General features: G+C 38.9%; 1 protein-coding gene across 3 annotated transcripts in view; it reads left to right on the top strand.

The window, feature by feature from the left end:
* Positions 1 to 8,172, top strand: part of ZNF148 (zinc finger protein 148) — a 130,391-nt gene extending 122,219 nt beyond the window's left edge. For all 3 annotated transcript variants that reach the window (XM_066347935.1, XM_066347934.1, XM_066347936.1), the window contains exon 9: positions 281 to 8,172. In XM_066347935.1, the coding sequence (XP_066204032.1) occupies positions 281 to 1,879 (1,599 nt within the window). In that variant the 3' untranslated portion in view covers positions 1,880 to 8,172. The remainder of the gene's footprint in view (positions 1 to 280) is intronic.
* Positions 8,173 to 16,364: the final 8,192 nt, after the last annotated feature.

Raw genomic sequence — 16,364 nt, 5'->3', positions numbered from 1 at the left:
AATCTACTTTATTGAGGTATGATTGACACTTGAAAAATTTTCTATCCTAAATTAGAAAATAATTCTAATAAATTAGAAACTAGTACTCTTAGAACTACTTGAAGAGCTATTGTTAATTTGATTTGTAATAGATGATTGGCTCAGCAGATGGACTTGTTTGTATTATTATACTTATATCTATCTTCATATTAATTGCTTTTTTTTCTTTTCTTTTCTTGGTCGACCAAAAACACAAACTAAAACAAAAAAACCCCTCACTACTGAACTCTGAATTCGACAGTATTTTTCCAGAACAGATCGTGTTTTGAAACATAAACGTATGTGCCATGAAAATCATGACAAAAAACTGAGCAGATGTGCCATCAAAGGTGGCCTTCTGACCTCCGAGGAAGACTCTGGCTTTTCTACGTCACCAAAAGACAACTCACTGCCAAAAAAGAAAAGGCAGAAAACTGAGAAAAAATCATCTGGGATGGACAAAGAGAGCGCTTTGGACAAATCTGATCTGAAGAAAGACAAGAATGATTATTTGCCTCTTTATTCTTCAAGTACTAAAGTAAAAGACGAGTACATGGTAGCAGAGTATGCTGTTGAAATGCCACACCCTTCAGTTGGGGGATCACATTTAGATGATGCATCAGGGGAAATACACCCTCCCAAGTTGGTTCTCAAAAAAATTAACAGTAAGAGAAGTCTGAAACAGCCACTGGAGCCAAGTCAGACCATTTCACCTTTATCCACGTACGAAGAGAGTAAAGTGTCAAAGTATGCTTTTGAACTGGTGGATAAACAAGCGTTACTGGACTCAGAGGGCAATGCTGACATTGATCAGGTTGATAATTTGCAGGAGGGTCCCAGTAAACCTGTGCATAGCAGCACTAATTATGATGATGCCATGCAGTTTTTGAAGAAGAAGCGATATCTTCAAGCAGCAAGTAACAACAGTAGGGAGTATGCGCTGAATGTGGGCACCATAGCCTCTCAGCCTTCTGTAACACAAGCAGCTGTGGCAAGTGTCATCGATGAAAGTACCACAGCATCCATATTAGATTCCCAGGCACTGAATGTGGAGATTAAGAGTAATCATGACAAAAATGTTATTCCAGATGAGGTACTGCAGACTCTGTTGGATCATTATTCCCATAAAGCTAATGGACAGCATGAGATATCATTCAGTGTTGCCGACACAGAGGTGACTTCTAGCATATCAATAAATTCTTCAGAAGTACCTGAGGTGACCCAGTCAGAGAATGTTGGATCAAGCTCCCAAGCATCCTCATCAGATAAAGCCAACATGTTGCAAGAATACTCTAAGTTTCTGCAGCAGGCTTTGGACAGAACTAGCCAAAATGATGCCTATTTGAATAGCCCGAGCCTTAACTTTGTGACTGATAACCAGACCCTTCCAAATCAGCCAGCATTCTCTTCCATAGACAAGCAAGTCTATGCAACCATGCCCATCAATAGCTTTCGATCAGGAATGAATTCTCCACTAAGAACAACTCCAGATAAGTCCCACTTTGGACTAATAGTTGGTGATTCACAGCACTCATTTTCCTTTTCAGGTGATGAGACAAACCATGCTTCTGCCACATCAACACAGGACTTTCTGGATCAAGTGACTTCTCAGAAGAAAGCTGAGGCTCAGCCTGTCCATCAAGCTTACCAGATGAGCTCCTTTGAACAGCCCTTTCGTGCTCCATATCATGGATCAAGAGCTGGAATAGCTACTCAGTTTAGCACTGCCAATGGACAGGTGAACCTTCGGGGACCAGGGACAAGTGCTGAGTTTCCAGAATTTCCCTTGGTGAATGTTAATGATAATAGAGCTGGGATGACATCTTCACCTGATGCCACAACAGGCCAGACTTTTGGCTAAAAAAAATAGTGTAAATAATACTGGCACTTTAGAACAGATTAATCAAGAGTGGGGTTACTCTGTGTAAAATGGAGTGCTGTACAGATTTAAGAGCAATGAGATATAACGAGTTAAGCTGATATGAATAGCAAGATAATCCAATAATTGCATTTTGTTTGGTTAGTCAGCATTCTTTGAACTGCCTTACATGTTGTCACCTTTATAGAAGCAATGCATTTACTTGTTTTAGATCAGAAACTTGCTATTCCACCTACACCACGTTTAAAAGGAAAAAAAAAACAGACTTTCGCACAATTGTTTCCTAACTGATAACATTGTACATTCTTAGGAGATTGGTAATTGTGTGAAATTTACTCATACTGTTTCTTAAGTTTTTCAGCATAGTCATTGCACTTCAGCAGGGCATCTGATTATACTTTACACAGTGGATTTAAAAGTTTAAATGTCAAGAGATTATGGCTTAAATAAATTAGTGTGTCCTGTGGGGGGAGAAGAAACCACCCTTTTAAAAAGAATGATATGCCATATACCCTTGATTTTCATTTTGCATTATATTGACTTTTTTTTTAGAAAAATCATAATAAAAACCTGATAGTCTAAGACTCCACTATTTAAAAGCCTAATTTTAAAATATGCATACTTTCAAAAGTTTTACCAAAATATGTAACTGTTGATGCATTCACTTCTATGGAAGTAGTATGCATATTGGTGTCAGTTTCTTTGTACAGTTGTACGTAGATATTTTTTATGATTTTTCATGTGCAGGTATCAAGATTTTGAAGTTTTAGTAAGAAGATATTCTGTAGATTACATTCCCAAGAACATAATGCTTATACAAATGTATATTCCACGTTTTAAAGCTTAATTGTATTTTACTTTACATATACACTTCAGTTAACATAGAGCACTTAGAATCTATTTGGTATTTTTGATTTCTCAAAGTAAAAAAAAATTAGATTTTTAGGTTTGATATGGCTGTGTCATAATCATCTCATAATTGACAATTTTAATTTTTGGCAATAAAAGGAAATTGGGAATCTTTGGAACTGTAAAACTTGGCTTAATCCTTTTCTTTCTAGAATCTTACATGATTGGGTAATTAAACAGTATACAGAAGAACTAAAGAAATGGGCATTTTAATTGCTTATTTTATCTGAGTTACTTTTTAATGAACACTGCTCATTACAATTTTACAAACCAAAAGTGTTTACTAATTCTAGTAACTACAATTTCTTTTTCAGCTAGATGAGTGATCGGAAACTTTGTTGCATTTCAAAATCTAAATAAACTACAGACTTTATCCTTATACCACGAATGTTTTTTTTTAATACTTTGTCTTAAAATAATACAGCATGGTACAATAAGTAGTGGTTTTATATGTACATACATACTTTTATGAAGAATGATGGTTTAAGTTACACATTGGACAGTTTTAATTTTGGGTAAATACCGTTTAGTTTTATTGATTTTATTATCCTGTTTGTTCCAACTTTTCATTTTTTCTAAGTTTTCACCATCTTTGTCATAATGCACATACTAATATAGTACCAGTGATAATCTAGAATTAATACTCTTGGAAAACGAAACTTTATTGTTGTTAATTTCCAATTTAACTTTAAATTGGCCCCATAGGTCTATAGTCTTTGTTTCAGTATAGAGTATTATACATATAAATTATTTTTTTCTTTTATTTAATGTTATACCAAGACTGTTCTCATAAAGAAAGGGAGCAAAGAAATGTTCACCCTAAACACTTTTGCAGTTATTTTGAACATATTGATGTTTTTATGATAAGGAATATAAATTATCTTTAATGTGGTTTCCTCTACACTTTGGTTATTAAGCTTTGCTTGGAATACTCATTTTTCCATTTGACAGCTTTCTTTGCTGCCAGATTTTCAAGAATTTTAGATTTCTTTGAAGTAGATATTTAAGATCTGCCATTATTGACTCTTAGGAATGGTGTGTGTTGTGTTGCACATCACAACTGCAAGAAGGCTTCGTTCAGGTGAGATGTTAAAAATGAAACTGCTCTCCCTAGATGGACATTTGTATCTTTCTCATCCTACTCTTTGATGACAGGAGGCATTTATTTCCTGAGCTGGTATTTTTTGAGTCTGATTGAAATTTTTGTTCTGTTGAGAACTTGATGTAGTTCTTGGTGCAGTATAAAGTTGTTTTACCATCAGCAGCACAGTTTTTGGAATGTGACTACTGCTGAGTGGTTAGGACAAGCTAAGGAAGGAAGGAAGGCCTTTGAAAGTAGTAGTTAGGCAAGCAGAATTTCAGGTGTTGCATTCCTGTCTTCAGCACATTTCTTTAAATCTGTATAATGGCAGACATTTCTACCACATTATAAGCATTTTTGAGATAAGTAATATTTGGCATAACTTATTGACTTACCGTAAGTATAGTTATTCTCTTACTGTGAATTTTAAATGCCTACCAGAGTTACCTTGTGTTATTTTCATATTAAACATCTCAACATTTTGGGTTTCCCAGTTTGGTTTAAAAAGTTAATTTCTGTATGGGCATTAATAGAGAAAGCAAGTAGCCATTTGAGCCGCTTTAGATCAGATTATTGTTGATATGCGATATCCTTTTGCAATTTGTGTTTCTCATTACTTTCGGCGAGCAAATGGTTCTTTAAAACATGGTTTTACACCGTTAAACTTTTGGTCAGTGTGAATGAGGTGCTTTTTCACTTAGGACCTACTCTTACAATTGAAGATTGGAAACAGATCACGTTAGATAAGGTAATATGTCTCGCACATCTAAAACTTATTTTTTTGTTGTTTTTTACTTATTGTGCACATTTTGTTTGGTCCAGAATATTTGAGTAGCTATTAAAATTTTTTGGATCTACTTGCAAATTTTCTACCTGATGCCATAGAAAATCCATCCTTTTAGCTCTGGCTGAGAACCATCAATGACTGGGGAACTTTGTCTTTGAGAGAGAGGCTGCTGAGGCCTGTGCTCAGGGTAGGCTTTCATTCCACAGGTGAGAGAAACTTGTAAAGTGCCAGCTAGCTTAGATCTTTTGCCATTTGTTTTATTTTATTAATTTGGGTTTTTAAAGGGCTGTTTAAAAAAAAAAAAGCCGGGAAACTTTAAAAGTAGGCATTATTGTAGTACTACATTTCTTAGACTTAGAACATTTTAAACTAGAACTTGTTTTTTCACAGTGTATTTACTTGAAGAAGCACTATTATAATCGAGAAACTTTTTGACTCTGCAATTTAATTTAAATTTTTTCCATTTCAAATTACTTTATTTCAGGGAAATAATTTTCCAGTTGTTTTTGCTATATTCTGCAAATAAAAACCGTATGTTTCCTTTATTCACTTAAACTTTGGTAGGAAACAAACTAAAGCAGACAAACATTTCTTGTGTTTGTTGCTTTCTTTAATCCAATGGATAAAAAAGTAAAATCCTGTAAACATTATTTTATTTTTGTATGCAATACCATGCTGTAAATATGGTTCATCAAATAAGGATGTACCTATGATTGAAACTTTAATTCTGCACAGTTAGAGTTTATATATAAACGTGTCTTGACAATCAAGGACTTTTATGTGAGTCTTCCTTTATGATGTTTATTAATGTTATGCATTCCATTTGTTTTGAAGTGAGTACCAATGTGCTAATTTGTATTGTCTGAAAGTATGTAATGTTTTTACAGCTTGTTTTTAAGAATCTGTAAATATGTACAAACAGATCACAGTACTGCTTTATGTTAGAAGGCATATGATATTGTACTGTATGTAAGCAATAATACATAGCAGTGCTAACTTTACAAGTAGCATCAGGAAAGTTCTAAAAAACATTTCAGAGTTATTAATCTTATTTCATTTAATAATGATTATCTTTAATCAGTTTTTATAAGCAAATTCCATTGTTCCTCCTATTGGAACGTAACACTGTTTACACAGCATAATTGAAGTTGCAGGGGAGACAGGCTAAATCTGACTTCATCTGTACTCACTTTCACTAAGCATTGAATGGCCTTACCACTCTTCTGCAAGATGGAGGAAGACCGCAAAACTTAGTGCCCATCACACTGAAGGAAGGGGAGTTGTTTTTCTTTATTTTCCTGCTTCTGTACTGCTACCTAATATTGTGGTTTGCTTTGGATTTAAATATTTGTTTCTGTTTTAGATTCGAGCCCATAAGTTTTGAGGTGACTTCAGCTCCATTGTGAAGTAGATAGTTCTCTTCATATTTCAGATCTACATTTCAATAATTCTAAACTTTCTACTTTGATTTTTAGATATGCATTTTTCAAGCTTGATTTCTCAGCTGATCAGATGAACTTATTCAACTTCAATACTAAGGAAGACAAACCTATTATAGTTTGAATTGAGTAGATATTACACTGTACAGAACAGCTAACTATTTGAACACAGACATCACTGCTTTAGAAATAAACCCGCCAATTTTTAAATGTATATGACCTACATTTTATAGGAGAAATGTTTTTAAATGCTAGTCATTTATATAAATGTGCTTTGAAGGATTTGCTAGTTCACTTCTGTCACTTTTTAGTACACTGGTATATTTTATATGTAATGTATGCTTTTTATTATTGTAGCAAAGCATTTCAGTAGAAAGAATTTTGCAACAATATGGGGGAAATTTTTCATTGTTGGATTTGAATTATACTGGATTTTATCTGTGTAGTCTTGTCTTTATTTTAATGCTGTCTGGAAGGGAACTTGGTATCCAAATAAAAGCAGGTAACCTCATTTTACTTAAAGGGCATACTGTGTAGTGCTGAATCTAATCTGGAAATCTAATGATTTTGAAGAGAAAAACAGTTTATAAAAATTGTACAGAAGAAATTAAATGTGTAATGGAAATCCTGATGGTGGAGCACGTTGAATTTTCTGACATATAGTGTTATTTTCCTGGGATCTCCTATGCCTTCTTTGTATTTCAACTAATAAAGGAAAAACCCTGTCATTGAAACTGGTAGGATAATAGGATATTCTGATTATACAGTATTACTATCCCTATTTCATTTTCTGACCCTTTCTCAATCACTGTAAAGTTTTATTTTCTATTTCCTATTGATAATTAAACATGTACATAATATAGACACTGTTGTATAGAACTGAATGAATTGAGTTTCTGTGCTTGAATGGGTAACTAAATGGAAATATTATGGATACCAAGAATTCATAAAATGCCAGAACTAATTTACAGGAAAAAGGGAGGTATCATGTGTCCTGGGAATGTCACAGCAAATGTTTCTCTAATCCTCTGTGAAATAACATGTGAGAGAATCAACTACTCACTATCTGATACAAATAGATCTTTCCTCACCTCCTCCCGGATATACGAGCGCACTAAATTTCAAAATCTACTCAGGTGAAAATTGCTTTGCAATGAAACTTTGAAATTTTCACTGTTAAAAAGATATTTGTGATATTTTTAAATAAAAACTTTCATATCAGTAGTCAGCAGCCTGACGATTGAAATTCGGTAAGTCAATATATTTTAAAATATATTTTACCCTCCAAACAGAATTGTTTTTTAAACAATTGAGAGGGTGTTTTTATTTAAATGCATTTTTTATTGTCATTGTAAAAATAAAATCTTGCTTGACCCCATATTATGCCATGAATGAATTGCTGAGCCTTTATAATACAATGAAATCTTTTTTCATGCATAATCATGCAACATAGAAATGTTCTTTAAACTGACCTATTCATTAAGAGGTTTAATGAGTTTCGCAGCTTCTGGCATTATTGTCATATAGTTAACCATACCATTTGGAGTTTATAATACCCTTTTATGTATTGTGATGCTAAAGGAAATTGTTTTGTTTTATTTTTAATTGAATTACTAGACTAATTTATATTTGCAAATTCTGCATTTTAAATGTGGACACTGGCTGTTTGAAAAATAAAAAAAAATACAGAATACAGTTTTATGAATAATTTCCTAGCTGAATTTTTCACAACATACTGAACCAAATAACTCATGGTAACTATTTTTGAATGGTTGTATGTAGATTAATATTAAAAAGAGTAAAGACTGTCAATAGAATGAACAGTTTGTTACACAAATTGGGTGACAATTAGCGGGGCCTTTACTCTAGCTTTGTGTAGGGTGCTGTTGGACAGTTCTAAAATGCAGGAGTCAACTGTACCGTCATTCAATAGTTTAGGCTTGAAATGTGTTTAATATAGAGCTAAGAATCTATTTTTCTTTACAGATAAGATTCATCTGATAATTTAGACTTGAAATATGTTTAACAGAGCTAAGAATCTGATTTTTTTCTTTACATATAAGATTCTATTGGTCTGTTATATGTAGGATTCTTTTCCCCCGTTAGTGAAGCTAGTTTCATTATTATCCATTGGCAGTCCCTATCTGTGACCAATAGGACATATTGTAAGAAAGCTGTCCTGCAGTGTGCGGTCCCCGTCTTTGCGACAAATATAAACTGATTGGCCTTTGCAGAGATTAATCCTACCACCCTGGCTTTATTAACATAGTACTCTGGCCAATTATGCATAATAATACCATAGATTGTTCACTAATCCATTTCCTAGATCCCAGTTTTTCTTGAGTGATTAGGAGTAGTAGGGAGAGGCCTCAGGAGATACTCTACATGGCATTTCTCCTGAAGATGACAAAAAAAAAAAAAAATGAAGTCTCTTGAATTCATGTTTTGCCATTGAGTATTACTTGACAATTTATGCACAAAAGAATTGTGAAGATTATTATGATTATATATTTGAACAGAATTTAAACTTTTTTTTAGGGTGCTGGCTGTCCTCCCCTTCCCCCCAGTTTGGTGAACATAATAAGGTGTTAAGAGTAGATTATATACACTTGATGGTTAATCCATGGAGGGGAAGGTCTAAGTGAACTAAAGGTAAAATTTGGGTCTCAATTTCAGTTCTTTTGTCATTTTCAGATGCCCTCAAAAAGGACCTTTAGAGTAAAACATTTTAGGTACACACATGCAGATGTGCATGCAGATGTGTAAGAGCTGGGGTGTTACGTGACACTGGAAGTGAGAATGACAAGTTCAAAGTGACTTTTGAGCTAGGAAAACGAAAGTTTAGAAATGGAAATAGAGAACACTTTACCCTTTGTATTTTTACCTATTTCTACAAAATAAAAACTTAAAGATGTAACTTCCTTAATTTTCCTTAGCTTTTCCCATTCTTAATAAGATTCTGAAACTATGAAGCATATGTCAAGGTGGCGAAGGGGGCCAACTAGATTGATTACCTGTGATACTGTTTTCTATTGATAAGAACTTTTACAGGCTGGGGCATAGTATTAACTCAGCATTGATTACTTAATAGGCATTGTGATAGTTGCAAATAATAAGTGGTTGAGGCTATGAGCATGTTTATTTGAGCATCTGAGAGATGTTTATAATGGTGGCAATTGCAGGATGCATTATTGTACTTTAGATTATTAAAACATTGAGTGCTAAGATGTGTTGGGTGCTGTGCTGAGTAATTTGTATCTTACTTGTCAACAAATGGGTAACTGATAGCACTTATTTTAGGGGAGTTTTCTAGAAAATAACAGCAAAAGACAAAAAAATACATAAATATAGACTCAAACAATGGAAATAGAAAATACTGTTGAAAATCATCCCCTCATTAAAAGGCCAGACTTATGGATAAGATTCAGATCTGGTCTGTGGAACTGTATTCCTTTTTTTTTTTTTTTGTGTGTGTGTGTGTGTGTGTGTGTGTGTGTATTTTTCTGAAGCTGGAAACGGGGAGAGACAGATTCCCGCATGCGCCGGACCGGGATCCACCCGGCACGCCCACCAGGGGTGACGCTCTGCCCACCAGGGGGCGATGCTCTGCCCCTCCGGGCCAACGCTCTGCCGTGACCAGAGCCACTCTAGCGCCTGGGGCAGAGGCCAAGGAGCCATCCCCAGCGCCCGGGCCATCTTTGCTCCAATGGAGCCTTGGCTGCGGGAGGGGTAGAGAGACAGAGAGGAAGGGGTGGGGGTGGAGAAGCAAATGGGTGCTTCTCCTATGTGCCCTGGCCGGGAATTGAACCCGGGTCCCCTGCACACCAGGCCGACGCTCTACCGCTGAGCCAACTGGCCAGGGCTGCAGGAACTGTATTCTTTGTTCAGAAGGAACTTCTCTATTGCAGGAGTTGGAGATTAATGCTCTAGGGATTCACAGGCCAGAGGGTCAAGATGCACAGAGATCACCTCTCTCTCACTGGGCAGTAGGAAATGGATACTGGGGGGTGCTTTTCTGCAATTAGGATCAATTGAATCAGTGCTAACTGGTCATTCTAGCGCAGTCTGCATAGGATGGTGTTAATAGAATTTTTAATCCATTGAAGTCAGTACTCCCAGGCTAATTATGGCAGTCTTCATGTCAGAAAACTTCCACTATCCCCTAGTTATCTAATACTGTCTTTTCCTTGACCATGTCTTTCAAGGTGTTTGGGCCACCATAAAACTTAGTTAAAACCTCAATATGATAGTTTTCCTTTTGTTTATGGGAACTCCAGCACTATCACACAACTGTTGTCAATGATATGAGGGTTAAGACTGAGTGAAGTGCCTACACGACATCACAGGAGACGGGGCTGAGAGCAGACGATGGCACTCGAGGGCGGCATGACTGGTGTGCTGCGTGGGGCAGCATTAGGTGAGCTGTATGTGGTCTTGTTGGGGAGGAGGGAGACAGCAGGCTGCACAGGTGGATACACTGAGCAAGGGACTCCACATCCAGAGACCAAGTTGTGGCTCTACTTTGATCTCGGTAACACTGTTAAAGTCAGTTGTCCTTCCTGAGCTTCAGTTATTTTAAGATGGCAATAGTAAAAATAAAGTGTCATTGTTGCTGTATCAAATCATTTTAGATCATTTGTGAACTATAAATCACTCCCCATTTCCCAGTTCAGATTTTAGAAGTAGCACAAAGACTAGACAGCAGAGTTGGACAAGTGTTGGGAGCCTCCTTTCATGTAAAGCACAGCATGTAATAAATCCTAACTTGGTGACAGTATCTTTCAAAAGATTGAAGAAGATAGGAGAGGGTTTTGTGTGTCTGGATTTAATTGACCAGCAAGGAATAACTTTTATGAAGCAGAAATGACAGGAATTATATAAATTTATGATTCCATGACCAGAGACCGTGGAAGGGATGGAACATGGAGAATGATACTGCAGTGAATGAAGGGGGAGAAGTCAGACTTGTCAGGATCAAAGAGGCAGAAACACCATCCTGCAAACCTGGCTACCCGTTAGGCAAAAGCCAAAGTTGTGGACAGAAGGCTGGGCCTCAGCCCGCTTCACCAAGCAGAAGGAAGGGGCACGTTTGTGAGGGAATGGTCCTCCTAGCTCACCCTTTTCTCTCACATTTATTTTGCTTTTTCCATTTCTCTTCGTTCCTGGCTCTCCTTTGTTTTCTTTCGCCTGAACGGCTGGTCTGTAGCAGGTGCACTCCAGCCAGAAACGAGGGCCTGATGGTACGCAATACCCCACCTCCCGTGTGGGTTAGGTGATCTTAGATGTCTTTTCTGTGTTAGTAGTTCAGGAAAATTGGAAACTGGTGGTTCATCAGGAGAAGATTGGGGGATTCCTGCGTTAGTTTGTAAGTTTCTGTAGGGCATTTTGTTTACAGACTATAGAACAGTGCCTCACACATAAGCAGGAAGGAATGAATAAAAAATGTTATGAGGTACAAGGCCGAAACGGTGAAAGCATTTCAAGTGGTGCTGGAGGTTTGTCAGGAATAAAATGATGCCGTGATCAGGGAACCTGGAAATGCTGGGTCTCTGTTTTCCATCACAGACTTCTAAACAAGATTCCCAAAGGAGACACAATAATCAATGACTAGTGAGAAGCAGCTGTCATGTGCTAGATCTGTTTCCCAAACCCTAGTGTGGAAATGGGCCAAGACTGCAGGCTTCTAAAGCCATTTCCTTCCGCTTGGCACCTTGCCATCCTCGCTGCGGAGAAATGAGAGCAGCTCAGTATTTGCAGAAGAGTGAGTCAAGGTGGGATGGCCGGGACTCCATCAGTGAGCAAGTGGGGTGGCCTCAGCCCATCTCCCACCCCAGCTGCATACGAACAAAGAAAAAAAGCAAACAGCCACATCCACATGTGTGGCCTATCAATGGCAAATGACTTTGCTAACTGCTGGATGTGGCTCAAAAAGTTCTGTGATGTCATCAATCAGATTGGCAGTTCATGGGGATCAGGGCTTGTGACTATTTCTCCAATTCTTTCAAACCCTTTCCCATTACTAGCACAGCCCAGGTCACCCCCAGTTCTTGTCTGTGCTGCTTTCTGCAAGTTTCTGCGCCCCAACTCGTGATGCCCTCCAGTCCTTTCCCCAACAACAGCCATGCAGAACCCTTTCAGGAGCTTCTCAGTTGCTATTTGGATAATCACTAAGCTCCTTACCTTGGCCCTGCATGGCAGTCCACTGACTATGACTATAGCCCCAGCCTCCCTGACAGTGAGCCCCTCTGTCCCTCTCCTCTCATTCCTGAACTGCTTTCAGTCTTGTTACCTCTGTAATGCCCCCTTCTGCCACAAATAAACAATTTCTTCTACACTCTTTACCTATTAATCCCCTTAACCCAGATTTCAACCCCAGCATCACTTCGTTCAAAACATTTATTCTGATCTCCCTGATTAGGTCATACCACCTTCCCCTCTGCACACCCCCACTCACAGCCATTTCAGTCGCGGACCACCCTGTACAGCCCCTTCCTAGCACAGGTGTCTCTAATGATCCGCTTATTCGTGTGGTTTCCCGCCTCTCCAGAGCCATCTTGCTGCCCATTGTGTGTCAGCATTGGGCACAGTGCTGGGTGATCACGTAACTGGTGAATATTGTTTAAAGAGAGCGTCCGGCCCTGTAAGTTACAGCCAAGGATGCAAAGGGCTGGCAAGTGCTGTAGGAGGAGCACTGCCAGGGAGGTTGAGGCTCTGTGAATATCGGCAGTGGGGCCAGACAACTGGTCATGTGTGTTTCAAAATGCAAGGAAAGATGGGTTACGAAAACAAGAGAGCTGAGGTGGATTTCAATTCCCAGCAACATTTTAGAAGGTTTATAACAACTCTGCCAAGTACGCTTGGCAGGTCTTATTAACTCCATGTTACAAATGAGGAAACTGAGGCTCAGACACATTAAGGACTGTGGACAAAATCACATAGTGGAAAGGAAAAGCCAGGACTCAAAGTCAATCCTAACTTTTCTCATGGAGACTCTTGAAGGTCTATCATCGAGTTTATCATATATAAGCAAATGTTGAATGCTAATTGCACTGTTGTCCCAGTCCAGGAAGACTGCCATTGTCCTTCATAAAATACGCGGAACCCTGTTCATCAGGCTTCTCTCTGAGTCACATTTTCTTATAGTCCTACCAGGTCCTGGCTCACGCCAGGTGCCAGGTGGCTGATGGAGGAAGAATGCCTTTCTTGTCAGAGGGCAAACTCCCAGAGTCAACAAATGGCATAGATCCTGGAGGAGAAACCTGCTCAACAGGAGCTAGGGACACCTGGCAGCAGGGCAGTGGCATCCCCTCTCATGGCCCCACCCCAGAAGCCAGAGCAGGACTGGGGGCCTGCCCCTACCCTCTGGGTGCTGGGAGCTCTCAGGTTTACACACCGGTCAGGTCTGCATCTCCTGAGTTGCCACCTTCCTGTTCCTGCCTGACAGCACTTCCGACAGTCTTCCTCCTTGCATCTGGGGTCTTGGAAATACACTTCAAAGTCCAGAGAGATGGAAAACCTTTTTCTTATTTCTCCCCCTGAATTAGGCTGCATTTGTGTAGAGAAGAGAGCCTGGTATTTGAACCAGACATAGGTTCAAGTCCTGACTCTACCCTCAAAGCTAGCAAATTTTTCTGAATGTGTGCAGAACTCCTGAGAGAGAGACAGACAGACAGACAGACAGGGACAAACAGGAAAGGAGAGAGATGAGAAGCATCAACTCATAGTTGTGGTGCTTTTGCTGTTCATTGATTCCTTTCTCATATGCGCCTTCACTGGGGGGCTCCAGCCAAGCCAGTGTCCCCTTGCTCAAGCCAGTGACCTTGGGCTCAAGCCAGCGACCTTGGGGTTTCGAACCTGGGCCCTCAGCATCCCAGGGTGATACTCTATCCACTGCGTCACCACCTAATCAGGTATCCTGTGATTTTTGAAAATTGGCAGACATGCCCTGGAAGGTGCATCACAATGACCAACAAAAAGAAAAAAAAATTTTTTTAATATATAATTTTTATTTTAAAAATATATTTTAAAACATATATTTTATATTTATTTATTAAAATAGATTTATTTAAAAATATATCTACAGGGTTGGGCAAAAGTAAGTTTACTTTGTGTTACCAGAGTTTATTATTATTTTTTGTATTTTTCTGAAGTTGGAAACGGGGAGGCAGTCAGACAGACTTCCGCATGCGCCCAACCGGGATCCACCCGGCATGCCCACCAGGGGGTGATGCTCTGCCCATCTGGGGCGTTGCTCTGTTGCAACCAGAGCCATTCTAGCGCCTGAGGCAGAGGCCATAGAGCCATCCTCAGTGCCTGGGCCAACTTTGTTCCAATAGAGCTCTGGCTGCGGGAGGGGAAGAGAGAGACAGAGAGGAAGGAGAGGGGGAGGGGAGGGGTGGAGAAGCAGATGGGCGCTTCTCCTGTGTGCCCTGGCTGGGAATCGAACCTGGGACTCCTGCACACCAGGCCAATGCTCTACCACTGAGCCAACCGGCCAGGGCCAGAGTTTATTCTTGTGTTACTATTTATCAATTATTGTATTATTTTCCATATGAACAACTATAGCCTACTTGCCCCACCCTGTATATATTAAATTATCTGTGTTCTCTGAGTGATACATTTCACTTCCTTGTCATTGACAATTACAATTGTAGCAAGACACCTTGGTGCACAGGATATGTTCTACCTCTCAAGTATTTTAAAGAAGCCACCCTACCCCCCACCACCAAAAAAACCCTATTGAGCTAGAAATTCCATGGTTTTCAACCTTGGTTCACCTTAGAGTTTCTTGAGGCATTTAAAGAAAATTCTGATGCCCAGGCCCCACCAGACCTGGGTATTCGTGTTTTCTGACACCACCCCCAGGTGACTGACTAAGGCAGCCTGGGGAGAAGGCCACCAGACTCCCCTCTGCAACCCTCTGAGTGTGGTTTTAGGGAATAGGTTGTGAGACGTGTTTTTTTTATACATACATTATTTATATCAGCAATTAATGTTCTCACATTTCAGTTTTGGCTAGCTTTGTCCAAGCTCTGATCTCTCCCCAGGGTTCAGACATTTTGACAAATGAATCATTGTTTGAAGACGGGATTTCTTCTCCAGCCTTCACACAAGAAGGCGGCCTCAGGACCAACCGTTGGAAGGGAGAGGCTTGAAGGGCCTTCTGTCTGTAGTTGAGCAACAACCTCACTATTGTTCCTAACTAGAACAAAAGGTGAATTTAAGAACCATATTTTGATTTTTTAATATACTGGGACTGCAATAACAGTGAATTTGAATAATAAATAAAAATACTGTTAAAAGAAACAATATATTTTATGTTGGCTGGATGAACTGAGTTTTTGCTATCTGTTGCTGAATAACAAATTGCCCCAAAACTCATTGGCTTAAACCAGCAATTTTTAACCTGTTTTATCTCATGGCACACATAAACTAATTACTAAAATTCTGTGGCACATCAAAAAACATATTTTAGCCAACCTGAAAAAAAGAAAAGGGTATAATTTTGATTTATTCACACAAGACAGCTATTATTGTGTTGACTGTTGTTATTTTCTTATTTGACAATCTAAGAGAAAAGTAGTGACTCTGCCTAAATAGTCAGGTATTGCATGTTTTAACAATTCTTGTAGCACACCAGTTGAAAATCACTGGCTTAAAACAACAATAATTTATTATCTCTCATGGTTTCTGTGGTCAGGAATTCAGATAGAGCCCACCAAGGACTTTGTTTTTGCTTTGCAGTGTCTGGAACCTCAGCTGGAAGAATCCAACGCCGGGGACTGGAGTCATCTGAAGGCTTGCTTCACTCACATGTCAGGTGGTTGACATTGCCTATTGGTGGGAATACCCCTATGTGACTTGCCCATGTGGCCTGGGCTTTCTCACAGCATGGGGGCTGATTTCCCAGGATGAGTGCTCTGAGAGCAAGGAAGCCAGATGACCTCCCTACTGCCTTTATGACCTAACCTACGGAGTCAAACAGTGTCATAGCTTCCACTTCTACTCTTGGTTGAGACATTTACAAAGGTCTGTTCAGGTGCAAGGGGAGAAAACATAAACCCTCTTTGAGGAGGATTGTCAATGTTGTAATGCAAGAAGAGTTTCTGGGATGGGACGGGTTAGTGCAGCCATCTTTGAAAAATACAATCTGCCTCACATTTGTCTTTCAATTTTCTTAGTTTTTGAAAAATAAGATTCCAAAAGTAATGTGTTCCTGGTATGAAAAAATTTTCAATAAAAATCCAGAAT

The sequence above is a fragment of the Saccopteryx leptura genome, chromosome 8 (genome assembly GCF_036850995.1).
Source record: "Saccopteryx leptura isolate mSacLep1 chromosome 8, mSacLep1_pri_phased_curated, whole genome shotgun sequence".
In the NCBI taxonomy this organism is placed as follows: Eukaryota; Metazoa; Chordata; class Mammalia; order Chiroptera; family Emballonuridae; genus Saccopteryx; species Saccopteryx leptura.
The sequence above is the reverse complement of the archived record's forward strand: the minus strand, read 5'-3'. Positions and strand labels throughout refer to the sequence as shown.